The 27,743-nt window shown below is 40.7% G+C and overlaps 1 protein-coding gene across 8 annotated transcripts in view; it reads left to right on the top strand.

The window, feature by feature from the left end:
- The window catches only part of kcnab2a (potassium voltage-gated channel subfamily A regulatory beta subunit 2a), a 277,744-nt gene that overhangs the window by 197,643 nt on the left and 52,358 nt on the right, over positions 1-27,743 (top strand). For all 8 annotated transcript variants that reach the window (XM_060852371.1, XM_060852370.1, XM_060852375.1 and 5 more), the window contains 3 exons: positions 8,067-8,110; positions 8,908-8,945; positions 14,112-14,191. In XM_060852371.1, the coding sequence (XP_060708354.1) occupies positions 8,067-8,110; positions 8,908-8,945; positions 14,112-14,191 (162 nt within the window). The remainder of the gene's footprint in view (positions 1-8,066; positions 8,111-8,907; positions 8,946-14,111; positions 14,192-27,743) is intronic.

The following is a 27,743-nucleotide window of genomic DNA, read 5'->3' on the forward strand; positions in this document are numbered from 1 at the left end:
AAGAAGGGCTTATGCCCGAAATGTCGATTCTCCTGCTCCTTGGATGCTGCCTGACCTGCTGCACTTTTCCAGCAACACATTTTTCAGCTTTGATCTCCAGCATCTGCAGTCCTCGCTTTCTCCCCTATGTATTTACATGGTGAACTAAATGAGCTTCACCAAATCAATGTGGTTACAGACGAACCTGATGTCAGTGATGAGTTCATCACCTGGAAAGTGCTATCTGATCTTCAACAGTTATCTCACTCTGATATAATACTATACTCTGCGGAATCTTTGTTTACTACAGAATTTACTGCAAAATTGTGTCGACTGGCTGATTAACTATATTGGATCGACAATGGGCACCTGATCGCTCCTCATTCTGTTGCGGGATGTTGTTTGATTGACATATTTTCCGTAATGTCTCAATGCACCCTGACTGAGTGGATTAGTGGTACCTCAGTTGGATCTGCTGATGAATTGTAGTTAGAAGAAAACACATGAGTGTGTCCATGCCACATCTCTCAATTGAGAGGATGTGTGGTAGTGGTGTTGTGATCACTGAGATGGACCTTTGTGTTTCCGAGATGAGATTAGCTTGCGGTTATTGAGAAGTGTAGGATGGAGTCTGTATGCCTGTCCTCTGCAATCCTGTTTTAACATTACGAAATCTTGAAAGTTATAGCAGGACTTTCCTGGCACTTAAGTAGCAAGCAGGAAGACAAAGGAAAATGGTGGACAGGGTTGCCCAAAGCAGTTCCTGCCACCAGAAGGTTTTCCTGTGTGCAGAACTCAATACGCAGTATGTGTAATCACTTCTAGTCAAATTCTCCGGGCCACTAGTGTTTTCACTTCAGCGGAATGGTCCTTTACCACGTGAAGTTGCCAATGGCTTTGTAGATATAGCAGCCGATGGTAGAAACTATTGGAACTGGAGGCTCCATAGTCCAAAGAGGGATCCCAGTGATCTTTGATTTGAAATTTATCTTGCCGTGGGTACCCCTCTTGGTGAAGCTGCTGGGAGTTCTAGTCCAGGATTCTCTAAAGGTTGAGTCTGTGACTCAGAAAGCAAATGTAATATTGTAATTTATCTCAAAAGGGTTGGAATATAAAAGCAGTGATGTGCTTCTGAGACTTTTTAAAGCTCTAGTTAAGCCCCAATTAGAATACTGTGTACAAGTTTGGGCCCGATTGGCACTGGAGCATGTCCAGCAGAGATTCTCACAGATGATCCCTAGAATGGTAGGCCTAACATACTATGAACGGCTGAGGATCCTGGTATTGTATTCACTAGAGTTTAGAAAGTTGAGGGGAGATTTAATAGAAACTTACATGATAATGCATGGCTTAGAAAGGGTGGACGCTGGGAATTTGTTTCTTTTAGGCGGGGAGACTAGGACCTGTGGGCACAGCCTTAGAATTAGTGGGGGTCAATTTAGAATGGAAATGAGGAGACATTTCTTCAGCCAGAAAGTGGTGGGCCTGTGGAATTCATTGCTACTGAGCGCAATGGATGCTGGGACGTTAAATGTCTCCAAGGCAGAGATTGACGAATCCTTAATCTCACAAGGAATTAAGGGCCACGGGGAGAGTGCAGGTAAGTGGAGTTGAAACACCCATGATTAAGTTCATATTAGCAGAGTAGCAAAGTAGGAGTTGAATGCATATTTTAAAGTGCTTATGTTAAGTCATTTAATGCAGAGGTCAATAGAAATGCAAGGATGTTTGTGGATTGTCCATGGTGTTCATTTCAGTTAACTGGATGTGTTGTTTCATAAGAACTCAAGCTTTATACCTTTAACAGTGTATTTTCTGAAGACCTCACATTTGCTCACTTTGAATTTCATCAGCCAATTCCTGGACCACTCTTCTAAACTGTCTAAATCTTTCTGCAGCCTCTCCACCTCCTCAGTACTACCTGCCTGTCCACCTAACTTCACCAGCATGCCCTCAGTCACTTCATCCAGATCATTAATCTATAAAGTGAATAGCTGCAGTCCCAACACTGAATGCTGTCGGATGCCATTTGTCATTAGCTGCCATTCCGAAAAAAAGAGCCTTTTATCCCAACTCTCTGCCTTCTGTCAGACAGCCAATCCTCAATCCATGCCATTAGCTCCCCTCGAACACCATGGGCCCTCACCTTACTCAGCAGCCTCTCGTGAGGCACCTTATCAAAGGCCTTTTGGAAGTCTAGATAGATAACATCCTCTGGGTTTCCCTGGTCTAACCTACTTGTTACCTCTTCAAAGAATTCTAACAGGTTTGTCAGGCAGAACCACCCCTTACTAAATCCATGCTGACTTGTTCTAATCTGACCCTGCACTTTCAAGAATTTAGAAATCTCATCCTTAATGATGGATTCTAGAATTTTACCACAACTGAAGTTAGGCTAATCGGCCTATAGTTTTTCATCTTTTGCCTTGATCCTTTCTTGAACAAGGAGGTTACAACAGCAATTTTCCAATCATCTGGGACTTTCCCTGACTCCAGTGACTTTTGAAAGATCACACCCAACACCTCTGCTATTTCCTCAGCCACCTCCCTCAGAACTCTGGCCATTGGGACCAGGAGATTTATCAATTTTTAGACCTTATGGTATTCTAGCGCTTTGTTTCATATTGGCTACCATACACAACTCTGCCCCGACTTTCTTTAATTGTTGGGATATTACTCATGTCTTCCATATTTAAATTCTTCAGCTATTTCCTTATCTTCTAGCACTAGCCTTCCTGCATCAATTTGGAACGGCCCAATGTCTACTTTTGCCTCTCATTTGCTTCTTATGTAATGAAAGAAACTTTTACAAACATTTTTAATATTACTGGCTAGCCTATCTTCATATTTGATCCACTCCTTCTTTATTTCTCTCTGTGTTATCCTCTGTTTTTGTAGTTTTCCCAATCTTCTGATTTCCCAGTCCAACAGTGTAGAATATATATTAAGGTAGCTGATGGATGAGAGAAATCAGGGATATTAAAAACCATTTGACCAACCAATTTGTGTTTGCTACACCAGCACCTATTGTGGTGCATAATTGTATTTTAAATATCATATATTGTTTTTCTCAGCAAATAATCCCAAATATTACATAGCATGATTAAAGTCTTTGAATTTCACCAAACTGAGCTTCAATTAAGCTGGTCTGATTTCAAATTTGTTTGTTTATTCTATCAGAAGTAGTGATAAATTTGCTTGTTTTTAGCAAGTTTTTGATGACAAATTTCTAAATACAATTATGGTGACCTTGAAAACATCTGTGACTGTAAATGACCAATATTAGAAATGTGTTAATGATTCTAAGTGAAAATAGTATGACCTGATTGAGAACCAAAAGCATATAATCAGATTAAAGTTTAACAATATTTGTCTGAAATTCACTGCTTTTCTATTGTGCAAGTGTCCTTTCAACGGTATGAAAATTGTTCATCAAATGCCAATAGCATACTATTAACTTCAAAAGGACCTCCAGAAATTGCCCAATATGCATGTCCTCCTATAAACTATACATCTGTTATGCAATATTCAGCATCTGTTAGGTCCAGTGTTTTTTTTTTGAGAACTGAATAATTAGATGTTAAAATATTCATTAAAAGTGAAATTCTAAATGTATCTTTGTGGGAAGAAGTTTGAATAACATGTTATTGGAAAACCCAAGTGGTTCTGAAATTCTAGATGCAGTTACTCTTCACAATTTCAAGTTTGTGCATTTCTGTTTAATTTATTGCAAAGTTGTTTTCTGGCAATTTATTGTTTGCAACCATGTTATAATACTATAAAGATCAAAATACTACAAATGTTGCAAGTCAGAAACAAAAGCAAAATGCTAAACAAGCATATTAGTCAGTATTTGTACAGAGTAAAACCATATCCTTTTCTAAGGCATTCTGCAAGTCTGTGGTTTGATCACCAATTTCAAGTTACTAATTTTCTAACCTGTTTTGATTTTATATTGACAACCCCTCTCCTTCCCCCACAATAATGAAACTTCATAGTTTCAATGTGTTTGCGTTTGTACAAATGTCTCCCCCTTTTTTTCTGTCTTCACTTCACACATTTTTAGTTCTAAGAAAGGGTTGTAATGATCTCAGTAGAGACCAGAAGCTCTCTTTAAAAATTAGAAGGAATCTGAAATCCCAGTTATTTAGAGAAAGAATGAATACTCAAGATTCTATGCTTTGAAAGAATGTTTTACTGTGTAAGTGTTGAAGCAAACACTAAGTACTATCTTAGTTAATCACCAGTTAGTTACAGAAATAACAGGCAAATTGCATTTGATTTATAAATTTTAAATTACATTTATTGACAGATACAACTAAGGCATCATGAGTTGACTTGCAGTCTACTCGACATGACATCAAACCCATGCATAAAGTCCTTCAAACTTCTGTCTTATGAAGAACTTTAGTTCCTCCTGTTCCAATCTGTGACCCTGCTGGCAGCAATACACAACCAAACCAAGTTCCATGTGTATGGTCTCCAACATAAATGGCTCAAATTTGCAGGACCTCCGTACCAGTCTGGATGATGTAGATATGCCAATGTTTTTTCAAGGGAGACAATAACTGCAGCAACATTGAAGAAGGTTGTCTAAGATTACAATGAGATCTTGATTAATTAGGTCGATGGGCTGAAGAGTGGCAGAAGGAGTTTAATTTGGATAAGTGCAAGGTATTGCATTTTGGTAAAACAAACAAAGACAAGGCTTAAAAATAGGGTTTTGCCTACTGTTGGACAACAGACACACCTAGGAGTTCAGGTACATAATTCTTTTGAAGTTTGCGTCACAAACAGAGTGGTTCAGAAGGCGCTTAGCACGTTTGTCTTTATTGCTGTGACGTTTTGAGTATAGGAGTTGGCACATTGTGGTGACCTTGTACAGTATGTTGGTGAGGTCTTTTCTGAAGTACAGTGGTCCAGTTCTGGTCTCTCTGATGTGAGAAAGATTATTAGTAATCTGGAGAGGGTTCAGAACAGATTTACCAGGATGTTGTCAGGAACGGAGGGTTTGAATTAAAAGGAGAGGCTGAATAGACTGGGATTTTTTTTCACTGGAACAGAATAGGTTGAGAGATTACCTTCTAGAGGTTCATAAAATAATGATGGGTATAGATAAAGTGAATGGCAAGTGAGGGATTTCAAGAGTAGGGGGCATATTTTCAGGCGAGAAGAGAAAGATTTTAAAAAGACATGAAGTATAATGATTTTAGAGTGTGAAATGAATTTCCAGAGGAAGTGGTGGATACTGGTAGTTACAACATTTACAAGACATTTACATAGGTACATGAATAAGAAGTGTTTGGCGAGATATAGGCCAAGGCAGGTGGGACTAGTTTAATTTGAGAATACAACTGAAAAATGTGTTGTTGGAAGGGCTTATGCCCGAAGCGTCGATTCTCCTGCTCCTTGGATGCTGCCTGACCTGCTGCGCTTTTCCAGCAACACATTTTTCAGCTCTAACTCTCCAGCATCTGCAGATCTCACTTTCTCCTAATTTGAGAATACAGTTGGCATGAGCCAGTTGGCCTGAAGGGTCTGTTTCCATGCTATTTGACTGTATGATTCTATGAATCCATGACTGTCTGTCTGCTTTTTCTCAGCTTCTGGATCTAGCCTCTGACTTCTTTGTACTGCACAACTGGATGACTCAACTTCTACCAAGTTCTGATGGCTCTGTCTCAAGTTACAACCTAAAGCTTTGATTTCCAATTTGTTTGTCTCAGTTGCCTTAGCAATTGGGAGAACCAGTTTTCTTTTATAGTTCCTATTTTCAATTTGGGTTTTTATCAGAAAATTAGAAGCTATGGCCATGATTCTATTACAAGATAGGTGTTTGAAACATCAGTTTGTCTGTTAATCCGTAGATACTAGCAAAACTGTATGCGGTTTATCCATCTCTGACTTTGTTCTACAGGTATATGGTGACTATATTACGTCTTTGTTCTACATCTCAGATGGAGTTGTATGCTGTGTAAGGCTATTGCAAAACAGTTAGAAAAGTGAAAAATTAGAGGGGTAAGTTACTATAACTGACCTAGAAGTAGCGGTCTCTTACAAAACCCAAATGAAAGATGCCAAATTAAATTCTCCATTTGCAGTATAACTCCAAAGCACTCCAAAGGACCTAGCCATCTTTAGATGGTTTATATTTCAAAGCAGATAATTTCCTATTGTTTCAGCTGCTGGAGCTAAATCTTGTTTTATTTTTCTGCTTGTCATGTGAACAATTTAGGTTTTATAGAGAAAACTTGAAGATGTAAATTCCCAATTTTTAATGCCTTATTGGCATAGTATTGTGCAGTGATTGAATGAGGATGGTTTTAGTCATCAGTTGTGTGTTCATGTGCATTTGAAATTTTTCAGTACAAGTGTGGTCACTGATGTAAGTGAGGATGGACTTCAGGGGCAGTACGTTGTCACCAGTTTACTCATTGTTGTCAGCATTAACCGTAGCCTATGAACAGATTGTCAAGACTACTTCAATCTTTATGGCATACTCTGGCCATTGCTACATTCACAGTTCTTATGTGCTCTAGTTTGAGAATTTTTGAACTAGAAGACTACAGAGATCTCAAAGGCTTGTAGGAATTGAGCAAGTTAAGGTAGAGAGGGGCAAGGCCATAATGAATTTTGAGAACCAGGTTGTGAATTTTAAAATTGTGATGTGTTAAACTAATTATGGTCAACAGAGCACTGGGGTGTTATGCATACAACAATTGGTGCAAAGTAGGTTAGAGGCGCAAAGCTTTAATGTCATTCCAGGTATATGTAGGGAGAAGACTAAAGGCTGACTAGGAAAGCATTGGAATAATTTAGCCCAGAGTTTATAGCATTGCTGTGTGTTTCAGCAACTGATAACTTAAGGAGGCGTGGAGTTGAGACCATCTTGAGGATGGTTGAGGATAGTCTTGAGAGGATAAATGTGTTTGTTGGCTCATGCCTGCGTCTGTAAAATCGAAACTAATACTGTGAATTCCCCTGTTCAGTCAAGGATTGTGGATGAAGTAAGAAATGGAATCAGTGGCAGAGTAGTTTGCCAGGACAAAATGCAATGGCTTCAATCTTCCAAACATCTAACCAGAGAAAATTTCTATGTATCCAGTACATTTCTATGTACTGGAATCTGGTGAACAGCATGGCAAAATTAGACAGTGGAGGGGTTTAGAGTTGGTGTAATGTAGAGCTAGGTGGGTTATCATTTGGCCTTTAATAAGACTGCAGCACTCCTCTGTTCATAGTTATCGTGAAGAAAAGGTGACAAATTATCGTAAGTATCCTGTCTAATCCAGCTTTCCAGAGTGCCTGTAGTTTTCGCCATCAATCGCTGACATAGGCACAATATTACTATAAGGAACTCTCGATATGTAAGAAGTCCATTCCTTTATTCAGAAACTTGATGAGGATCCTGAAATTTTTTTTATTATTTTGAATCTATGTCTGTTTTTATCTTACAGGAAGGTTGAGTTTCAATTGGCCTTAATTGAAACCACATACTCTATTCTGAAATCAGAACTCGTGATCTATTGCCAAGAACTGTGCTGTTCTAAATTGTTTTTTCAATATTTTCAGTGAGTTATTCCAATATGCAAAACCCTTTTCTTAAGTTGAAATGGTCTTCAAAATCAGTCTCCTGCTGAAAATTGATTAGGTGCAATGTGGTCCTTATAAGAAAATAAGTAGGCAAAACTTAGTTGGAATCATTAGTGCTAAATCTGAGGATAAGTCACAAAATCATAAAATTAAAAAATTGGGAGTAAATTATTTGATGATTTCACCAATAGAAATATAGAAGGTACTTCCAAGATTCATTGTCAGATTTTTAAAAATGGTGGAAATGTATAGTAGTATATCTTTCAAAACATCGTTGTATACAATACAGTTTCCCAAGACCTAACATGAATAGTGTCAGTAAGTTTATCTCTATAATTGACTAACAGTCTTAAAATGGTACAGCAGCAAGGTCGAGCTTGAAGGAACAAGTTGGATGAAAACTCCAGTTGTCTTTCAATGATATTTTTGAGAAAATATTGTTGTCTTGAATTAAGTGATTCTAATTCTATTATTTCTTTTATATCTTCAAATAGAAATCTTGGAAAATCGGGACTGCGGGTCTCCTGCCTTGGCCTAGGTAAAAAGAAGGCTTCATACACGAGCTAATTACAATTAATTTGTTTCATTATACATTTCTCTCTTGCAGTTAGTGTTATTTTTATTGTACAAATTCTAAAAAGTAATTCATAAAAGTCATATTATAGTAACTCTTTATTTTATGAAAGTAATCATTTGGTTCACTGAAGCCGGTTTGTCCAACATAATTAACTGTCCCATCACAAATTTTTAATAACTCCACCACTTATTAAAAAAATTTTTAATAACTCCATCCCTTATTAATGGAGGATAAGATTATTCCAATTACTGTTCTTTGCAAAAGGAGTTTTCCCAGTAGTTATGTCAACATGATTTTTATCAATTTACATTTATCCACACCAGTCCTGTTTTCTGGATATTCTTTAAATTATCTGTGTGAGTTTGCTTTATCTGTGTCCTTTTAATATTTAATAACTTTGGGTAGATCAGAAAATAACATTGCATTGTTTAATGGCTTGCCGTGCTACTAAGTCTTAAATTATTTAATATTGATTGCTGTTTTATTGATTTGGCTTGTGCAACAGTCAATAGTAAATTGGTATATTTTTGATAATGCAAAGTAAATTTTCCTCCGCTGTCTGATGACCTTTAAAATAATAGATGCTGAATAAGAAAGGCACTTGCTTATAGATTTTTGTAAATGTAAACTGCTGAGTCTATAGCTAAATCTCCTTAATTACAGTTGAATTGAATATTTCTTCTGTTTTGTTCTAGCATTTAGCTTTCTTAGCAGCTGAAAACAGAAAATAAAGTTCTTAACTTTTATCTTTTCAACAGGAACATGGGTTACCTTTGGAGGTCAGATCACTGATGAGGTATGCAAGTTTAAATTTTATAAGTTATTTGAATTGAACTTGTATGCTAACTAAATTGCAGTTGTAATCTGGAGTTTACAGACATTGAGATATACAGCACGAAAACAATGCAACTCAGCCAGGTTCACCAATCCTAGATAAATTTAGTACCATTTGCCAGGATTCACCCCATAACCCCCTCAACCCTTCCAAATCATATACCCATCCAGATGTCTTTTAAATGTTGTACTTGTTCCAATCTCTACCACTTTCTCTGGTAGCTCATTCCATATATGCACCCCCACTGTGTGAAAAAGTTGCCCTTAGGTCCCTTGTTAAATCTTTCCCCTCTCACCCTAAACCTATGCCCTCTAGTTTTGACTCTCGTCCTGGGGAAAAGACCCCAGGGTCTGTTTACCCAATTCATGCCCCTCATGATTTTATAAACCTCTGTAAGCTCACCCCTTAGCCTCTAATCCTCCAGAGAAAATAGCCCCAGCTTATTCAGCGTTTCCCTATATCTCGAACCCTCCAATCCTGGCATCATCCTTGTAAATCTTTTTTCTGAACCCTTTCAATTTTTCACCATCCTTCCCATAGCAGAGAGGCCAGAAATGTATGCCACATTCCAAAAGTGGCCTAATCAATATGTTATATAGTCGCAACATTATCTCCCAACTCCTATACTCAGTGCACTAACCAATAAAGGAAAGCTTACCAAACGCCTAGAGGACCTCCTTTTTAAATTGCTGCTTAACTTCCTATATTGTCTCCTCAGAATCTCATCCTTTTCCCTTCCTATGCCATTAGTTTCAATGTGTACAATGACCTACTGCTGGTTCCTCTCCCCATTTGAAAATATTCTGCCTCTTGTCTGAGATATCCTTGATCCTGACACCAGGGAGGCAACATACCATTCTGATTTCTCACTGTCGGTCACAGAAACATCTGTATATGTCTCTGACTAGAGTGTCCCCTATTGCAATCATTGCTTGGAATTGAAGCCAGTGTCGGTACCAGAAACCTGACAGTCTGTGCTACATTTCCCTGACAGTCCATCCAACCCCTACATTTTCCAAAACGGCATATTTATTTGATAAGGGGATAACCACATGAGACTCCTGCATGACCTGCCTCCCTCTCCTATCTTTCCTGGCAGCAACCCATCTACCTGACTGTATCTGTGATTTTTCTGTTTTCCTACAGCTGCCATCCATCACACCCTCTAGCTTTTGTAAATTCATCATTGCCTCCAACTGCTGGTCCAACCAATCGATGTGATCCAATAGGATTCACAACCAAACACATTTCCTGCAGACATAATCATCAGTAACATGGAAATTCTCCCTAATCTCCCACATCTGACCAGAAAAGCACATCACTCTACTAAAGGCCATCTTTGCACCCTAATTATGTATTGACCCAGAAAATAGCAATCTTACTGCTCCAAAAAACACTGCTCCAGGCTAACTTAGTACCAATGTTTGTTGAAGACATACTAAGAAAAATGCCTTGAGGTTCTATCTGAAATTGACAGCAAGTCCGCAATTTGAGAAACCAAGTGTTGAGAAATCAAAGATACCCCCATGTGCGATGCATTGGAGTATACTTCTGATGTTGCAGCACTGTACCATTACCTAACACACTGAAAGGGAAGGCATCTTTTGAGTCAGACCTTTGTGTCTTAATCAAGAATGCATTGCTGAGAGCATAGTAAAAGTCAATTTCCAATTGTTACATCAGCTATTTACATCAGTACATATGTATACTAATGTCCAATTAGACATTTATATAGAAGAATCTAAATTCAAATCCATTTCAGTAAGACAAATAATATAAAGATTCAGTCAAGGAGACATTCAGTCCATGGCTCAGCCGTAATAACTGTGCAGTGCCAAGCATAAGTGGTAAACTGAATGCCACCAATTTTATAAGTAACCTAAACAAATCAGTTTCTGCATTTCCCCTTACTGAATTTCAACCAACCTTACTGCAAGACTCAGATCAAGGCAAAAATTGGATGATACTACAAGAAGCATTGTTGGTAAAGCAATACAAACTGACCAGCCCCATGTGTCCCATATTCTGTATGGGGCATTATAAAGGCCAGCCTATCCCATAGTAACTAACTTGAGGAATTCAATACCCCATAAGCAAGCCTATGCTTGTATCTGGCTAAATGGTATTGCAAGTGATGTGGATAATTTTCAGACATCCAACATACTACTTATTTGAGCCAGCGGGAAGTAAAAAGGCTGGGACTAGCAAAGGTTGAACAGGATTTAGTCAAAATGTGACTAGCAGAATCTTTCTTACCAGGGAAAAACACAAGCAAGGAAAATGATGGGCAAATTTAAAAGGAAGGAAGCCTTGACTTCTGTTGGATGCATAGCAGATCTGACTATCCAAAACCAACATTCTGCATTTAAAGAGAAACCATGGAAGTCTTCAAACAGATTCACACCGGGAGGGGGAAAAAAGCTACCTGCCTAGATTTAAAAGAAAAGGACCTCTGCTAGATGGCAGGAGATCCAACTACCTAAACTCTTCCAAATTTGAAGACAAACCTAAAAGGATGCCAAGTATCCCTGAGCTGGTGAGGAAGCTGCTTTAACTCATTTGAAAAGCTATGGGGCAAAACTGCTGAAACTAGTTTACCTGTAAGTGACCATGTCTCCAAAAAAGAATCATAGAGTAGGGACAGAGAATGGTCTAGCAACAGGCAGAAAATTTTAGAGGGAACAAAACCCACACCCCTGCTGGCTGGCCATTCTTATTTATTCAAAGTTTGTGAGATTTGTAGCTCAGGTGCTCGGAATTCCTAGAGGCATGGCACACATCCACAAATTCTATCAACAGACACATCAACCTAGACCCTATATACCGGCCACTGCAGCGGACAGCAACTGACAACCGGAAGTGGCAAATTCAAATCAGTATAAATGCCGGACGAATCAGCACAGAAGCGCTTCACAGGAGGCTCCCAAGCACTGAAGATGTCACCTAGAAAGGGGGCGAAACTTTTGCAACAAAAACTCCCAGCTCGGCGAACAGAACCACAACAACATTTTTATTTATTCCTGACCTGTAAGGGAAAAGCGTTAAGTTCCCTGTTAAACCAGCAAATGCATCATCTAGTTAATGAACTTCGCAGCAATGCAGCAGGAGCTGGTGAGCCATCAGAAAGCAGTAGCAGCCCAAACAAAATGGGGCAGGTTGGAAATGCACCCCTCACCAAGGAAACAGAACAGGGAAGGTTAGCAGCCCTGAAAATGCCAAGCCAGTCAACTGATGAGTGTCTATCGGAAGTTGGCCCAAGTCTGCAGGCAGGCAGGAGGAGCTGGGTGAAACAAAGGGATAGGGGCTTCCCAGTCAAAGCTTTGGCTGCCAGGCTATCAGACTACAGAATCTGAAACACCCATACTTATGAGCACCCTTTCCAAAGGGCAAAGGCCACCCTGCTCAGGAAATTTGAAGAAACTGTAAGAATATGCCAAGGTGTACCCCATTGACATCTCATGATGTAGACATGGGAGAACATCCACCAGTGAATTAAAAACTACTTGAGCATCATCAATATCTCAATGTTTACTACTGGATCAGAAATGATGAGGATAACCTCCATTCCTAATTCACACATTTAAGAAGTGTATGGAGCAGGTAGGCCATCGCCTACACAACAAAATTGACCTTTTAAAAGGATTCTGTCATGTCCCATGATCTCCAGTGCAAGAGAAATCTCAGCTTTGTTATCCCAGATGACTTATGCCAGTATAAGGTCAACCGAAGTAGAAACCAAAATGTGCCAGCAATGTTTCAGAAACTAACAACCCAAGACATACTTGTCTGAACGCTCCTGGTGCGTTCCTGGATGCCTTGATAATGTGCAGCACCAGAAAGAAAATCATAATGGTGTGGAGAGAGAGTGCCAAAAATCTCTCTTTATTAAATTGAAAGAAATTCTGGTGAACAAGCCCATTCTATTTGGCCCAGACCTCAGCAAAAATGTTACAGTGGCCACTGACTGAGGGAGTAAGAGCCATCCTGCTGCAAGAAGGTGCTATTGAAATCAAGCATTCAATTGCTTGCTTTTCAAAAGAAAAGCTTAATATGCACCAGAAAATGTACTACTTGTTTGAGAAGGTTATTATGGCCTTCAGTATTTTGAAATCTGTTTTCCAAGGGTCTCAAAGAATCCTACTATATACAGACCAGAATATTTTTGACAATTTATGGAAAACTGTAAAGCAACAAATATAAAATTGCTACACTTGGAGTTTGAATCTGCAGTCTTTTAACCTCAGGAAAAAAATCACTTGCCTTGCCTTACAGGAAGAACAAAGTCATTGTTGACACCATGTCCCATTTGTAAAGCCACAGAATGCAGCAGTGAACTTTTTTGTGCCAGTAGTTGTGTGTTGGACTATCAAGATTGAATGAGAGCATGAATGTACAACCCCTTACTACTTTCTTCCTGCAAGCAAACGTGTTTTAAAGAAAATGAAATTCCCCAATGGCCAGAAAAGTTCATACCAACAAAATATGAGGAAAGATTGTAAATTTGTTTTTAAATGTGATTTGCAGTTGTTTATTTTTAAAATGGATTCTTGCTGTATTTAAATGGCTATTGGCCACAGAATGTGCAAGCAGCCAAGATATGGATATTTCCATAAATTTCTAGTGGCAAAGCCAACCATTACTCTTGTGACTTGCATACCTATAATTACAGGACACTGCAAACACAGCAAAATGATGGGCACAGACCTTCCATCTGCAAACCTGAGCTGATGATAATGGGAAAATCATTGAACCTTGTTATGCCTGAAGTGGTGCTACTGGTTTTACTGTTATCCTTATAACATACAGTAACACTGAAGGTTAGCTTGGAACTGATTATCAAGGAACTCTTTCACACAAAACATTTTTGGTCTTTGAACAGCTTTAATTATACAGTTCTGAACTCTTCTCTCAGTCAGCTTTTTAACCTTGGGGCAAAGGACAACAAGCAACTCCAGGCTCAGCTACAGTCTGCCTCCAATCTCTCATGTGCCACTTGTACATGTTGGGAATTGAAGGGAAAAGAAAGAAAAATGATAATTTTAAGTGACACATTGATTACGACTTTTGCTCGCTCTAAAAGTAAGCTACATGTATTATTTACATCAGATATTTTCTGTTTTGTTTCAGATGGCTGAACAGCTGATGACTTTGGCCTATGAAAATGGAATAAACCTCTTTGATACAGCGGAAGTTTATGCAGCTGGCAAGTAGGTACATTGACCTTTGCAATCATATCAGTTGGAAATCATGTACTGACCAAGGAAATCTCTCTTTTTAATATGAGGCTAATTATTTCCCAGTCTAATAACTTAGGGAGAGAAGAATTACCTAATTTCACTTCATACACGTATTTATCCTTTCATGAGATGTGGGCATGGCCAACAGGGCCATTTTTTTTATTCCCATCCCAAATTACGCTTTAACTAAGTAACTTGCTAGACCATTTTAGGGGACCTTTGAGAGTAAACTACATTGCTGTGGGTCTGAAGTAATGCGTAGGCCTGATCAGATAAGGACAACAGACTTTTTTCTTTAAAGGACATTAGTGAAATGTATGTGTTTTTAACAATCACCTATGATTGGGTTTCATGGTCATCATTATTGACAGAAGATTTAATTCAAGATAAATTATTTTGAACTTAAATTCCATCAGCTGCCACGGTGGGATAGAAATTCATGTCAACAGAGCAGTAGCTTGGGCCTCTGGGTTATGAATCCATTGACATTAACACTGCACCACAACCTTCCCTAATGTATATTTTTCTGTGAACAATGTAGGCATATCACAATAATTCATAACTATTCCCATGGTTGAGCTACTTGTTTAGTGTTCTGAGCTTTGCTTTTTAAAAAAAGACATATCTAGTAAATGCACAATGTATTACAATTGTTTCTACAAAAATTGAAATGAGATCACTGGATTAGCACAATTGCTAACCATGCTGGTCACTTAATCAGTAATGGTTTGACATCCTAGTCTTTAATCAGCAATTTGAGTAGAAAATGAAATGGCACGAAGATTAAAATTGAGGAAAGAAATCCAAAATACGTAATGCAATTCAGGCACAATTTATTAAGGAGTTAATGCACTGCCAACCCACCCCAATGCTCTGTCCAAATCAGCTGAGTCACAAATGAGCTGTTGTGTCTCTCAGCCTAAATCTTTTCTATTTATACAGTAATGTGTGACATATTTTATAAGATGTGTTTAAATTTCACAAGATGCCAATAAAAATGTTTAAATGCATATTAACTCCAATTTTTACTTGAGCTAGAAATCATGAAAGCTGCGAATTAGATTGTAAATGTGTTGAAATTGCTTCTGACAAGTCTGTCCATAATCTCAATCCTGTGAGTTCTGAATAACAGTAAAACCTGTCACCAAAATATGGTATTCCACTGAAATATTATTATCAAGGCTAGTCATCCTGGATTATGAGATTATGAGATTTGCAATATAAAAGTGTTGCCACCATTACACAAAAGATATTCTAGATTGCTAGACAGTTGTTGAAAGTAGGATGTAAATAGAAAGGCTAGAGGGTGGTTTGTGAGTATATTTTGAATTTATTGTAGTTTGTTTTGTTTTATTTTCACGCTTGGTTTGGTTTTGAGCTGTGAGTTTTGTTACTATATCTTACTTTTGTCCCAGATATTTTTACATTCACTTCCCTTTTGGGAATGCAGCTCTGTCTTTTTTAGCAGTCAGTTAAGTTACGTTGCTTTCATTTACATCTGATATGTAACCCAGCTGTTTTGCACAAAACTTTGCAGGAATCTGAATGTCTACCCTATTGTGTCTCTATCACAATTTTTCCAAGTTCAGGGCCTGTCTACTGCCTCTGATTTCTCTTCTCTGTGGAGTTTGTGTTTAACTTTCATCATATTTTGCAATCCATTGTGACCAATATCATGAGAGATTCAGCGATTTTTTACATTAGATTACTTGCCAGCAGACATTGGAGAAACTGATTTCTGCTTGGACCCATCCCTGAGCTTTTGTTTGCTTCACATTAAAGCAAATGGTCAGTAATTGTAAAGCATTGACGTTTGTACAAAATGAAATGTGACATCAAAAGAAGCTTCATTCTAAAAGAAGGTAAAGGTTTGGTAATTGTGGTAATTATCTAATGTATCGATGGAAAGCTATTTGCAGAACGGTTTCTGTATTAGTGGGTGCTCATACTGTTGAGACTATCTCTTGCAGCCTTCAGTTTTCCCAGGGTATTTTCCCTAACATATTCATAAGAGCAAAATGGAGTTTCATTTTTGGTTTTAGCCATGCTCACTGAAGTTAATGATATCCTAAAGGACTATCATTTTTTTTGTTACATACTAAAATTGTTCAGTGGGGAATAATTTTCAGTGAATTGTATGTATGGTGGAAATTTATGACTCAACCAAAAAGCTTCCATTTATGATTTAAAAATTATTCCAGTGTGAGATGAAAACAGAAAATGCTTCAAGACACTCTTTGCAAAGGAAAGATAGATTATTGTTTTGAGTAAGGCTCTTCACCTCTTCTGTGTGGTTCCAGCATTTGTGTTTTTTCTCTTTCATTACTGAGGAGGGGCTTTCTGTTAGGTATTATGCATTAGGTGAGGTCAGCGAAAAAGGGAAGGTAGTAAAACCTAAATTACTACATATGCATATATGAATAGTGTATTGTTATTAAAGTTGGTGATTCACAGGTACAGAGAGACATGAAAATTTAATGATGTAGAGTAGGCTTGCTTAAACAGATGGTTCTGTAGCCAGAATGTATTCTCTGGAGGCTGAAGAACTAAATGGATTTGAAATTTGTTGCAGAGCTGTTTGTCTATTGACAGGCTTTCACATTTACTACTGACAGGCTGACTGAGAGATTGCCAGCAACAAATACAGGAGAGAAACTACTTTCGCTGTCTCACTCATGCTCTCTCTGACGTGGGGTCTCTCGCTGTCTCTCCCTTTGAAGGTGGGCGGCATGAAAGAGACAGTGTGTGAACCTGTGTGTGAATTGGACAGGCACACACCTTGTCTGTCTCCTCCTGCTTTCACTTCCCACAAACCTATCTTCATAAAGCAGGGTAAAAGAGGAGAGAAACTCAGGCTGAAGGACTTTCTGATTCCTTTTGGAAAAGAGTCGAGTTGGCCTCCAAACATTAACTCACTTACTCTAACAAATGCTTGCTAAATTTCTCCAGCACTTCCTGGCTGAAGGGAAAGACATTAAAAGGTTGTGGGGGATAGAATAGGATTAGATGAGTTGTTCTTGCAGAGAGCTAACATAAACAAAAGGCTAAATAACACTTTCTGAGCTATAACCATGCTATAATTCTATGGTTTTATGACTTCAGTTAAAAATTATACTACTGTGACTTCTCAGTTGAGCCATACTTGGTTTGATGCAGCATTGTTGATATGCATATCCCCTCTTAACCATCTGCAGATCTATCACTCAACTCAGCCAATTCCTCCTGTCTTGCCTACACAAGCATATGGTCTCAATGTCATTGTAGTCTTGCTTTCACAGCATACATACTGTTTTTGCCCTTGATTAATTTTTTCATCCTGACCCAAGCCATGGGTCACACATTTGTAGCATGTACATGTGAGTTGTTTGCCCTTCAACACTTTTTCTCTAATTCTTTGCATTGAATCCTCGGAGTTCAACCAATGGAATTTGTTTTAATGCCAAAGTATATTGTTATCTTCTAAAAATATTTCTCCACTGAAATTAAGTCACCACTAGTCTGTGGTGACCAATGGCCAACAATTATTGTCACTGTTCATCTACTGCCCTATTTGCTGTGCACTTGAGAAATTCAGCTGGAGCATAAATTAAGCTTGCACAATGTGATCCTTTCTCTTAGTTACCCTTATACCATTAAAGAAGCAAATGCTCTTATGTAACTAATCATTTATTGAAAATCTGCTAGATTTAACTATTGATTAATGCTGACGTAATTCATTTGTGCAAGGGCAACAATGAGACACTAACTAGAAGTGTATTCAGTTTCTCATGGGCTTTGGGAAGCAAATTCAGCCAGAAGCTCTGCATGTAAATACTACTCTTATGTGATCTGAAAATGTGTTGCTGGAAAAGCACAACAGGTCAGGCAGCATCCAAGGAACAGGAAATTCGACGTTTTGGGCATAGGCCCTTCATCAGGAATTTCCTGATGAAGGGCTTATGCCTGAAACGTCGAATTTCCGGTTCCTTGGACGCTGCCTGACCTGCTGTGCTTTTCCAGCAACACATTTTCAGCTCTGATCTCCAGCATCTGCAGACCTCACTTTCTCCTACTCTTATGTGATGACTAGGTCTGAATTAATTGTGAGGTCCCCACTGTTGAATAGCCTGAGGCTGCATTTAGGCTGAGCAGTGCAAAGGACCTGAACATATCCCAGAAAGAAGTCGTTGTCTTTTGGATCAGGAGGTCATGATGGGGTATTTTTGTGCAATTATTTTTGTACTAGTTTGATTTTCATAGACACCCTAAATTAATTGCTGATATTGATTTTAATCCATAAAACTAATTTTTCCAACGGTCCTCTAAAATAAATACCCCATGAACCTAACTAACCATTTTATTATCGGCAGCCAATGAGTTAAAAAAACATATTGTAAAATACGGTCCAATTTAATAATTAATTTTCTGTGAATAGTCAACTCTAAGACTTAGCATTTGATAATCACCCCTCCATAGATTCCAGAAGAATGAAACTTCATGTCCATGCATGATAAATTATTCAGTACTTCATAAATCAGTGTTGTTCAAGATCCTCACCTCCATTTCACTGTTCAGACTGAATCAACTTGCCTTACTAAGAAATGGGAGCCTTTCTCCACCCTGAGTTCAAGTGTCACCATTGAGTACTCTCAATTATAGTTAGCATTGTCAGATACAAGCTAAACGTGTTCTGTTCTGATGAGCAATAAATCTTGCACGAGCCACCAAGCTCTATCTTCTTACCTCAGCTGTATCAATCTTTATTCTTTACAAAAGTAAAATTTTGGGATGCCTTTAACTTTAGTTGTCAGACCTAAGACAGTTACAGCTATAGATTGATTTTCTCCAAATTCAATTAGAAAGTTTACTAGTCATAATTATTTACAAGACCCAGTCTTACAACATTCATGAAGTTCATCATAAGAAGTACGAAAGAAAATTCTTAATAAAATGTTTGTCGGAATACTTGGTCTGAAGCTATCGAGGGGGTTGTTGCAAATTTGGTGGGAAAGCAAATAGAGCAGGGACTATGGGGAGACAAGAAGGATGTGAGGAAATGGTCAGGAGATCCCAAAGGGACTGAAGGGAGACAGAGTCTGCAGTGGTTTTGGGGGGGGGGGGGGGGGTGGGGACAAAGAGACCACAAGAGTAAGAGGGAGTGGAGAGAGAAAGGGGTAGCAGGTGGGTGAGGACAAATGGAAAGTTTCAGAGAGCTGTGGTTACCATACTGAAGCTGAAGGGAGACTGGGAAGGCTGCAGAGGGACTGGGAAGGTGATGGGAGTTACAAGTTGGTTTGAGGAATGCCATCGGGGGCTTTAGGGCAGATGAGGGCACTGCAGAAGTTGAGAGACTAGGTGGCCACTGGGGAGACTGTACAATGTACTTTTTCCAGCAATTCTTTTGTTGCTCATCATTGTTCCTGTCCAACTACTTTTTAAAATTATTTAGGTTCTGCTTCCACCAAACTTTCAGAATATTCCAGATTTTAGTAAGTAGAAAACTTTTTTCTTTCTCTTCCGTCTAGAATTATTTTGAACATGATCTCTCGTTAGTCATCTACTCGCCAAAGGAAATATTGTTTTCCCTGTTGACATATCAAAATCTTTCATCTTGAAAATCTTTTGAGGTCATCGCTTAACCTTCTCAATTACATGGAAAATGGTCCTATCTTTTCCAGCTTCTCAGTTCTAAAATTGAAGTGCATCATCACCTTCAACATCTTGATCAGTCTTCTGTGTACTCTTTCTAAAGGCCATGAGATGTTCCCTAAAAGATAGTGCCCAAATTGTTCACAATACTTTAGCTGTGGCCTAACCAGGGATTTATTTTCTAGAATGGCCTATTTGCCATTAGCCATGCGGCTGATGCAGCTACCACCCCCACGCTGATTGATTATGTCACTTCCGCCCTCATCATAGCCACTCCCACAGCCACTTCTGCCCCTCACAATTCCTCATGCATCACACGTGACATCACTTCACATCATCGCTGATGCCACACGCTCAGTGACTTCCGTCACCCCTACTGCCGTGTCTGCCACCACTTCTGCCCCCACCAGCGCCACTCACCTGCATTCTGCTGATAGGCCCCCCACAGACCCCATTGTCACTATCCCCACCCCCCAGAACCCCGAGGGGAACATTACTCCTGCTCATGACTCCATCCCCATTCCCCCCACTATCACACCCACTCCAGTTACAGGTTCCACCCCCACTCCCAGCTCCACACCTACATCAGATCCCAGCTCCCAGCCCTGCTGAGTTTTCACCATCCCCCCCCAGACCTCCCCCTCACTGAGGACAAACGATCAGTCCTCAGCAAAGGACTCACCTTCATCCCCCTCTGTCCACGCGTCAGTTTAATACACGCCGTGACGTGTGGCACAGTGGTTAGCACTGCTGCCTCACAGCGCCAGGGACCTGGGTTCAATTCCCGCCTCAGGCGACTGACTGTGTGGAGTTTGCACGTTTTCCCCGTGTCTGCGTGGGTTTCCTCCGGGTGCTCTGGTTTCCTCCCACAGTCCAAAGATGTGCATGTCAGGTGAATTGGCCACGCTAAATTGCCCGTAGTGTTAGGTAAGGAGTATATGTAGGGGTATGGGTGGGTTGCGCTTCGGTGGATTGGTGTGGACTTGTAGGGCCGAAGGACCTGTTTCCACACTGTAAGTAATCTAATCTAAAAAAATTCTTTCGTCGCCTCCGCCTCCAAGCTTACTTTCACAATCAGGATTCCCGCCCGCCATCCGAGGACCCCTTCGCCCCCCCCCCCCTCCAACACACTGCATCCACCTGGATACCCCACGCTGGCCTATTACCTGCCCTCGACCGCTTCATTTCCAATTGCCGCCGGGATATTAACCGCCTCAACCTGTCTACCCCTCTCACCCTCACAACGCGCAGCCCTCCAATCCCTTTGTTCAAATCCCAACCTCACTATCAAGCCAGCGGATAAAGGGGGCGCAGTGGTAGTCTGGCCCACTGACCTCTACACCACTGAAGCCAAACGCCAATCGAGGACACCTCTTCCTACTGCCCCCTCGACCATGACCCCACCCCCCCATCACCAAACCATCGTCTCCCAGACCATACAGAACCTCATCACCTTAGGAGATCTCCCACCCACAGGTTCCGACCTCATAGTCCGGGAACCCCGCACTGTCCGGTTCTACCTCCTTCCCAAGATCCACAAGTCTGACCACCCTGGCCGACCCATTTCTCAGCATGCTCCTGCCCCACTGAACTCATCTCTACATATCTCGACACTGTCCTATTCCCTCTAGTCCAGGAACTCCCCACATATGTTCGAGACACCACCCACGCCCTCCATCTCCTCCAAGACTTCCGTTTCCCTGGCCCCCAACGCCTCATCTTCACCATAGATATCCAATCCCTCTACACCTCCATCCGCCATGACCAGGGCCTCCAAGCCCTCCGTTTTTTCCTCTCCAGACGTCCCCAACAGTACCCTTCCACCGACACTCTCATTTGTTTGGCCGAACTGGTCCTCACCCTTAACAATTTCTCCTTTGAATCCTCCCACTTCCTCCAGACCAAAGGGGTAGCCATGGGCACACGTATGGGCCCCAGCTATGCCTGTCTCTTTGTTGGCTACTTGGAACAATTGATCTTCCATAATTACACCAACACCACTCCCCACCTCTTCCTCCGCAACATTGATGACTGCATTGGCGCCACCTCGTGCTCCCGCGAGGAGGTTGAGCAATTCATCAACTTCACCAACACATTCCCCCCGACCTTAAATTTACCTGGACCATCTCTGACACCTCCCTCCCCTTCCGGGACCTCTCCATCTCCATTAATGACGAACAACTTGACACTGACATCTTTTACAAACCCACTGACTCCCAAGGCTACCTGGATTACACCTCTTCCCACCCTACCTCTTGCAAAAATGCCATCCCGTACTCCCAATTCCTCCGCCTCCGCCGTATCTGCTCCCAGGAGGACCAGTTCCACCACAGAACACACCAGATGGCCTCCTTCTTTAGAGACCGCAATTTCCCTTCCCATGTGGTTAAAGATGCCCTCCAACGCATCTCATCCAAATCCCGCACCTCCGCCCTCAGACCCCACCCCTCCAACCGTATTAAGGACAGAACACCCCTGGTGCTCACCTTCCACCCTACCAACCTTCGCATAAACCAAATCATCCGCCGATCATTGCCACCTCCAAAAAGACCCCACCACCAGGAATATATTTCCCTCCCCACCTCTTTCCGCCTTCCGCAAAGACCGTTCCCTCCGTGACTACCTGGTCAGGTCCACGCCCCCCCCCCCCCCATAACCCACCCTCCCATCCTGGCACCTTCCCCTGCCTCCGCAGGAATTGTAAAACCTGCGCCCACACCTCCTCCCTCACTTCTATCCGAGGCCCTAAAGGAGCCTTCCACATCCACCAAAGTTTTACCTGCACATCCACTATCATTTATTGTATTCGTTGCTCCCGATGCGATCTCCTCTACACTGGGGAGACTGGACGCCTCCTAGCAGAGCGCTTTAGGGAACATCTCTGGGACACCCGCACCAATCAACCACACCGCCCCATGGCCCAACATTTCAACTCCCCCTCCCACTCTGCCGAGGACATGGAGGTCCTGGGCCTCCTTCACCGCCGCTCCCTCACCACCAGACGCCAGGAGGCAGAACGCCTTGTCTTCTGCTTCGGAACACTTCAACCCCAGGGCATCAATGTGGACTTCAACAGTTTCCTCATTTCCCCTTCCCCCACCTCACCCTAGTTCCAAACTTCCAGCTCAGCACTGTCCCCATGACTTGTCCGGATTAGTTCTACCTACCTGTCTCCTTTTCCACCTATCTACTCCACCCTCTCCTCCCTAACCTATCACCTTCATGCCCTTCCCCACTCACCCATTGTACTCTATGCTACTTTCTCCCCACCCCCACCCTCCTCAAGCTTATCTCTCCATGCTTCAGGCTCACTGTCTTTATTCCTGGTGAAGGGCTTTTGCCCAAAATGTCGATTTCGCTGCACTTTGGATGCTGCCTGAACTGCTGTGCTCTTCCCGCACCACTGATCCAGAATCTGGTTTCCAGCATCTGCAGTCATTGTTTTTACCTATTTGTTTTGAATGTCTGTTCCTCTGTTTATAAATACAAAGAGCCCTTAAACTCTTACCCACCTTATCAACGTGCTCTGTCACCTTTAGAATTTATGTGTATGGTGCCAAGGTCTTTGTTTATGAACATTTTTTTACAAAATCTTGCTAATTATAGTCTAATGCATTTACACATTTGTTGTCCTAAACTGCTTGTCTCCACACTTCTTTGCGTTGAACTTGAACTCCTTTACGTCTGTCAGATCACCAACCTATATCATCCTGAAGCCTATAACAATCTTCGTCAGTGTCTACTGTGTGCCAGGTTTTGTGTTCACTGTTATCTTTTTAACACTGCATTGTAAGTTTTTTTTAATAAAGCCATGTTGGAGTGAAGGACTCAAAATTGACATTTGGGGAACACTACTGCAAATCACCTTGGTAGGTGTTGCAGAAAGTGTCTGGGGACGGATTTTTTTTTTTTGTTTGATGTCTGAAGAAGGGCTTATGTCCGAAACGTCGATTCTCCTGCTCGTTGGATGCTGCCTGACCTGCTGCGCTTTTCCAGCAACACATTTTTCAGCAGTTGCAGAAAGCGTGTTCTCTTCCAAATTTTTCTATGCATTCGTCAGTGTAGTATGATCTTAAAAACCTAAATACCCAGCTTTACACTACATAGTACTATAAAGGATCTTTAGTTTAAATGCATCAATGATTCTTCCTATTTAAAAAAATCAAAAATATCTGATTGGCCTTATTTTATTTTGAGTAAAAAAGAAACTTTTTTGAATACTAAGTTGAAGGATATTTGTGATCGCAGAGATTTGTTATTCATCTCCTTGCCAGCCAAATGCACAGTCCAATATTTTTTAAAAATTCAGATTCTAGAAAAAGTCAAGAAATTTCTTGAGTAAGTCCTAATATAATGGCTCCTTTTAAGACTATACGGGTTCCCCTTTACACAGTATTACTAACATATTTCCATTATTTTACAAATGACAAAATTGGTTGCTGAATAACTGAGTCAATATCATAATGTCCCCTAGCACAGGAATGTACTATTGGCTGCATCAGATAACCGATTGCAGCACTACCAGATTTTACAATTGTAAAGGCGTTGTGTCTTCCCATAGAGGTTTGTAAGGAAGGTCAGGTTTTGGGAGTGAACGTCTACTTGACTAATTGAGTCTGCTATAACCTAGGTAAAAGTACTCTCAGAATATTAATAAATTATTTAAAGCAAGTTTAGAACAGATTAAGGTAGGAAAAAAATTGAAAAGAGTGAATCCATCAGATTACTTTCAATCAAAATTAAAAGTACATAGTTCTGAAGATGTGCAGCATTGTCTGAGATGGATTTGTATGAGATGTTAAACTGATGCCCATTCTGCCTGCAAGTGTAAGATCCCTTGGCACTATTTTGAAGAACAGCAGGCAGGTTAACCACACTATCAAGGTCAATATTATTGAAATATTTATTCTGCATCATGATAACAGATTTGTTTAGTCATTATTGTATTCTTGTTTGAAGGACCTTGCAAATTAGTTGCCATGTTTTCTACTTACAACAGTTACTGTATTTCAAAAAGTATTTCATTGGCTGTAAAGCCCTTTGGCCGATCCAGAGGTGGTCATTAATGTTATCAAAGTGCAAGACTTTATTTTTAAATAGATAATTCAGTAAAGGCCATATGGAAATCAGATACATTGGAATAGAATCTCAGACTTTACCCAACCATTGCATGAATTTAAATAGTTCATCTCTAATTATTTGCACAGTTAACTTTTCCTCTGCAGAAGAGATCACGCCTTTGTTTGCTCTTCTGAACCATGAAAGACAAAAAAAATAAAAATGCTTGAATTCAAGGTAGACAGGCAGGAGGCTGGAAGAACACAGCAAGCCAGGCAGCATCAGGAGGTGACGAAGTCGACATTTCTGGTATAATTCTGAAGAAGGATTACACCCGAAACGTCGACTTCTCCAGCTCCTGATGCTGCCTGGCTTGCTGTGTTCTTCCAGCCTCCTGCTTGTCTACCTTCTGAATCATTAGGCACGTGAAAAGAAACCACTAGGAAAATCATAATATGAAAGAGTGAAATTGGCGTAGATTTATAAGGGTGAATTGTGATCAAAAAGTCTATTTGTTATTGAGGTTGTAACTAGCTGTGTAAATAAATGGGAATCAGTGGATGTAGTATTTTGGAATTCTCTGAAGCTTTAGGTATGGTGCCATGTAAGAGATTATTACACTATATTAGGGCTCAAAAGATCAGAGTAACATTAATGTAGATTAATGGTACACACATCAGGAGTGACAAATAAGCAGTTCATCTTTGGGTTGGCAAATAGTATATAATGGAAAATTGCAAGGAACAATGTTTGCACCTGAATTACTTACAATCTATACTAACAACCTAGATGACAGAACCAAGAGTAATGTATACACATTTGCTGCTGATACAGGACTAACTGGGAAACTTGGCTATGAATGTCATGCAAAGGGGCTGACAAAGAATACAAACTGATTGAGTGAGTGGGCTGCTTTTCTGAGAGACATTGAAACCAATTTTATCACTCCACTGCTTTGCTTTACTTACTGCATTTTACATGAGTACATCCACTTAATTGTCTTCCTTCTAAGTTGTAGGAATTAAGAGACTGTAATAGAAGGTAGAACAGTACAGCACAGGAACAGGCCCTTTGGCCCACCAAGACTGCACTGACACATGATGCCTTTCTAAACTAAAAACCTTTCCATCTGCACTTTCCATATCCCTCTGTCCCCTGCCTATTCATATATCTATCACTGCGCCTCTTAAATGCTGCTATTGTATCCATCTCCATTAACTCCTCTAGCAGTGCATTCCAGGTAAAACAAAAGCATGCTTCTCTCCTCTTTAAGCTTACCCCTATGTCAGCTACTAATTGACATTCCTACACTGGGAAAAAAGACTTTGACTATACATGCCTCTCAATTTTGTAAATTGCTATCAGGTCACCCCTTATCCTTCAACGCTCAAGTGGAAACAAAGCAACTTCGTCCAATCTCTCGTCATAGCTAATAACATCTAAACCAGGGAACATCCTGGTAAACCATTTTAGTACCCTCTCCAAAGCCTCCACATCCTCTGGTAGTGTTGCACCCAGAACTGGACACAATATTCCAAATGTTGTCCACTAAAATTCTGTACAATTGCAACATGACTTGCCAATATTTATACTCTGTGATCTGACTGATGAAGGCAAGCATGCCACATGCTTTCTTGACCACCTTATCCACATTTGTGTTGCCACTTTCAGGGAACTGTGAATCTGCAAGCCTAGATCCCTCTTTCTCTATGTTACTAATAGTTCTGCCATTTTCTGTATACCTTCCTCCTGTATTAGATCTTCCAAAATGCATCACTTCACATTTGTTCAGATTAAACTCCATCTACCATTTCTCTGCTCATCTTGCTGTATCCTTGGGCAATCTTTCTCACTATCCATAGTTCCTGTAATCTTTGTGTCACCTATAAACTTACTAATTAGGCCATCTACATTCACCTCCAAATCAAAAACAACATGGATCCCTGCACTGATCCCTGTGGAACACCATTGGTCATAGAGTCATAGAGATGTACAGCATGGAAACAGACCTTTTGGGCCAACTTGTCCCTGTCAAATACTTCTGGATGTTTGTGGCTTCTTTCAGCATCCAAATTCACTGCTGAATTTTCTACTTGTCACTGAACAAAGTGTTTAATTGGCCATATAGTAATTCAGAATATTGTGAGGGTTTATTGATATTGTCTTTAGATACACCTAATGTGCCAACCAAGCTAGATGCCAAAATCTCTCAACATGGAAGTCAGAATGCTACCTGGTGACTTCAGTTCATCACTTGTTCTAAAGTACTTCCAACATCTCAGAACCTACTGTACAGGCACTAGCACTTGTGGCCACACCTCCCCCCAAGGCCCCAAGGGATCCTTTCATATCTGCCACAAATTCACCTGCACCTCCATACACATCATTTACTGCATCCGCTGCATCCAATGTGGCCTTCTCTATATTGGGGAGACAGACCACCTACTTGAGGAATGTTTCAGAGAAAACACCTCTGGGGCACCCGGACCAACCAATCCAACCGCCCCATGGTTCAACACCTCAACTCCCCCTCCCACTCCACCAAGTACATGCAGGTCCTTGGACTCCTCCATCGCCAGACCATAGCAGCACGACGGCTGGAGGAAGAGCGCCTCGTCTTCCGCCGAGGAACCCTCCAACCACAAGGGATGAACTCAGATTTCTCCAGTTTCCTCATTTCCCCTCTCCCACCTTGTCTCAGTCCCAACCCTCGAACTCAGCACCACTTTCCTAACCTGCAATCTTCTTCCTGACCTCTCCGCCCCCATCCCCACTCTGGCCTATCACCCTCACCTAACCTCCTTCCACCTATCGCACTTCCAACGCCCTTCCCCCA

Source organism: Hemiscyllium ocellatum, chromosome 37, assembly GCF_020745735.1.
Source record: "Hemiscyllium ocellatum isolate sHemOce1 chromosome 37, sHemOce1.pat.X.cur, whole genome shotgun sequence".
In the NCBI taxonomy this organism is placed as follows: Eukaryota; Metazoa; Chordata; class Chondrichthyes; order Orectolobiformes; family Hemiscylliidae; genus Hemiscyllium; species Hemiscyllium ocellatum.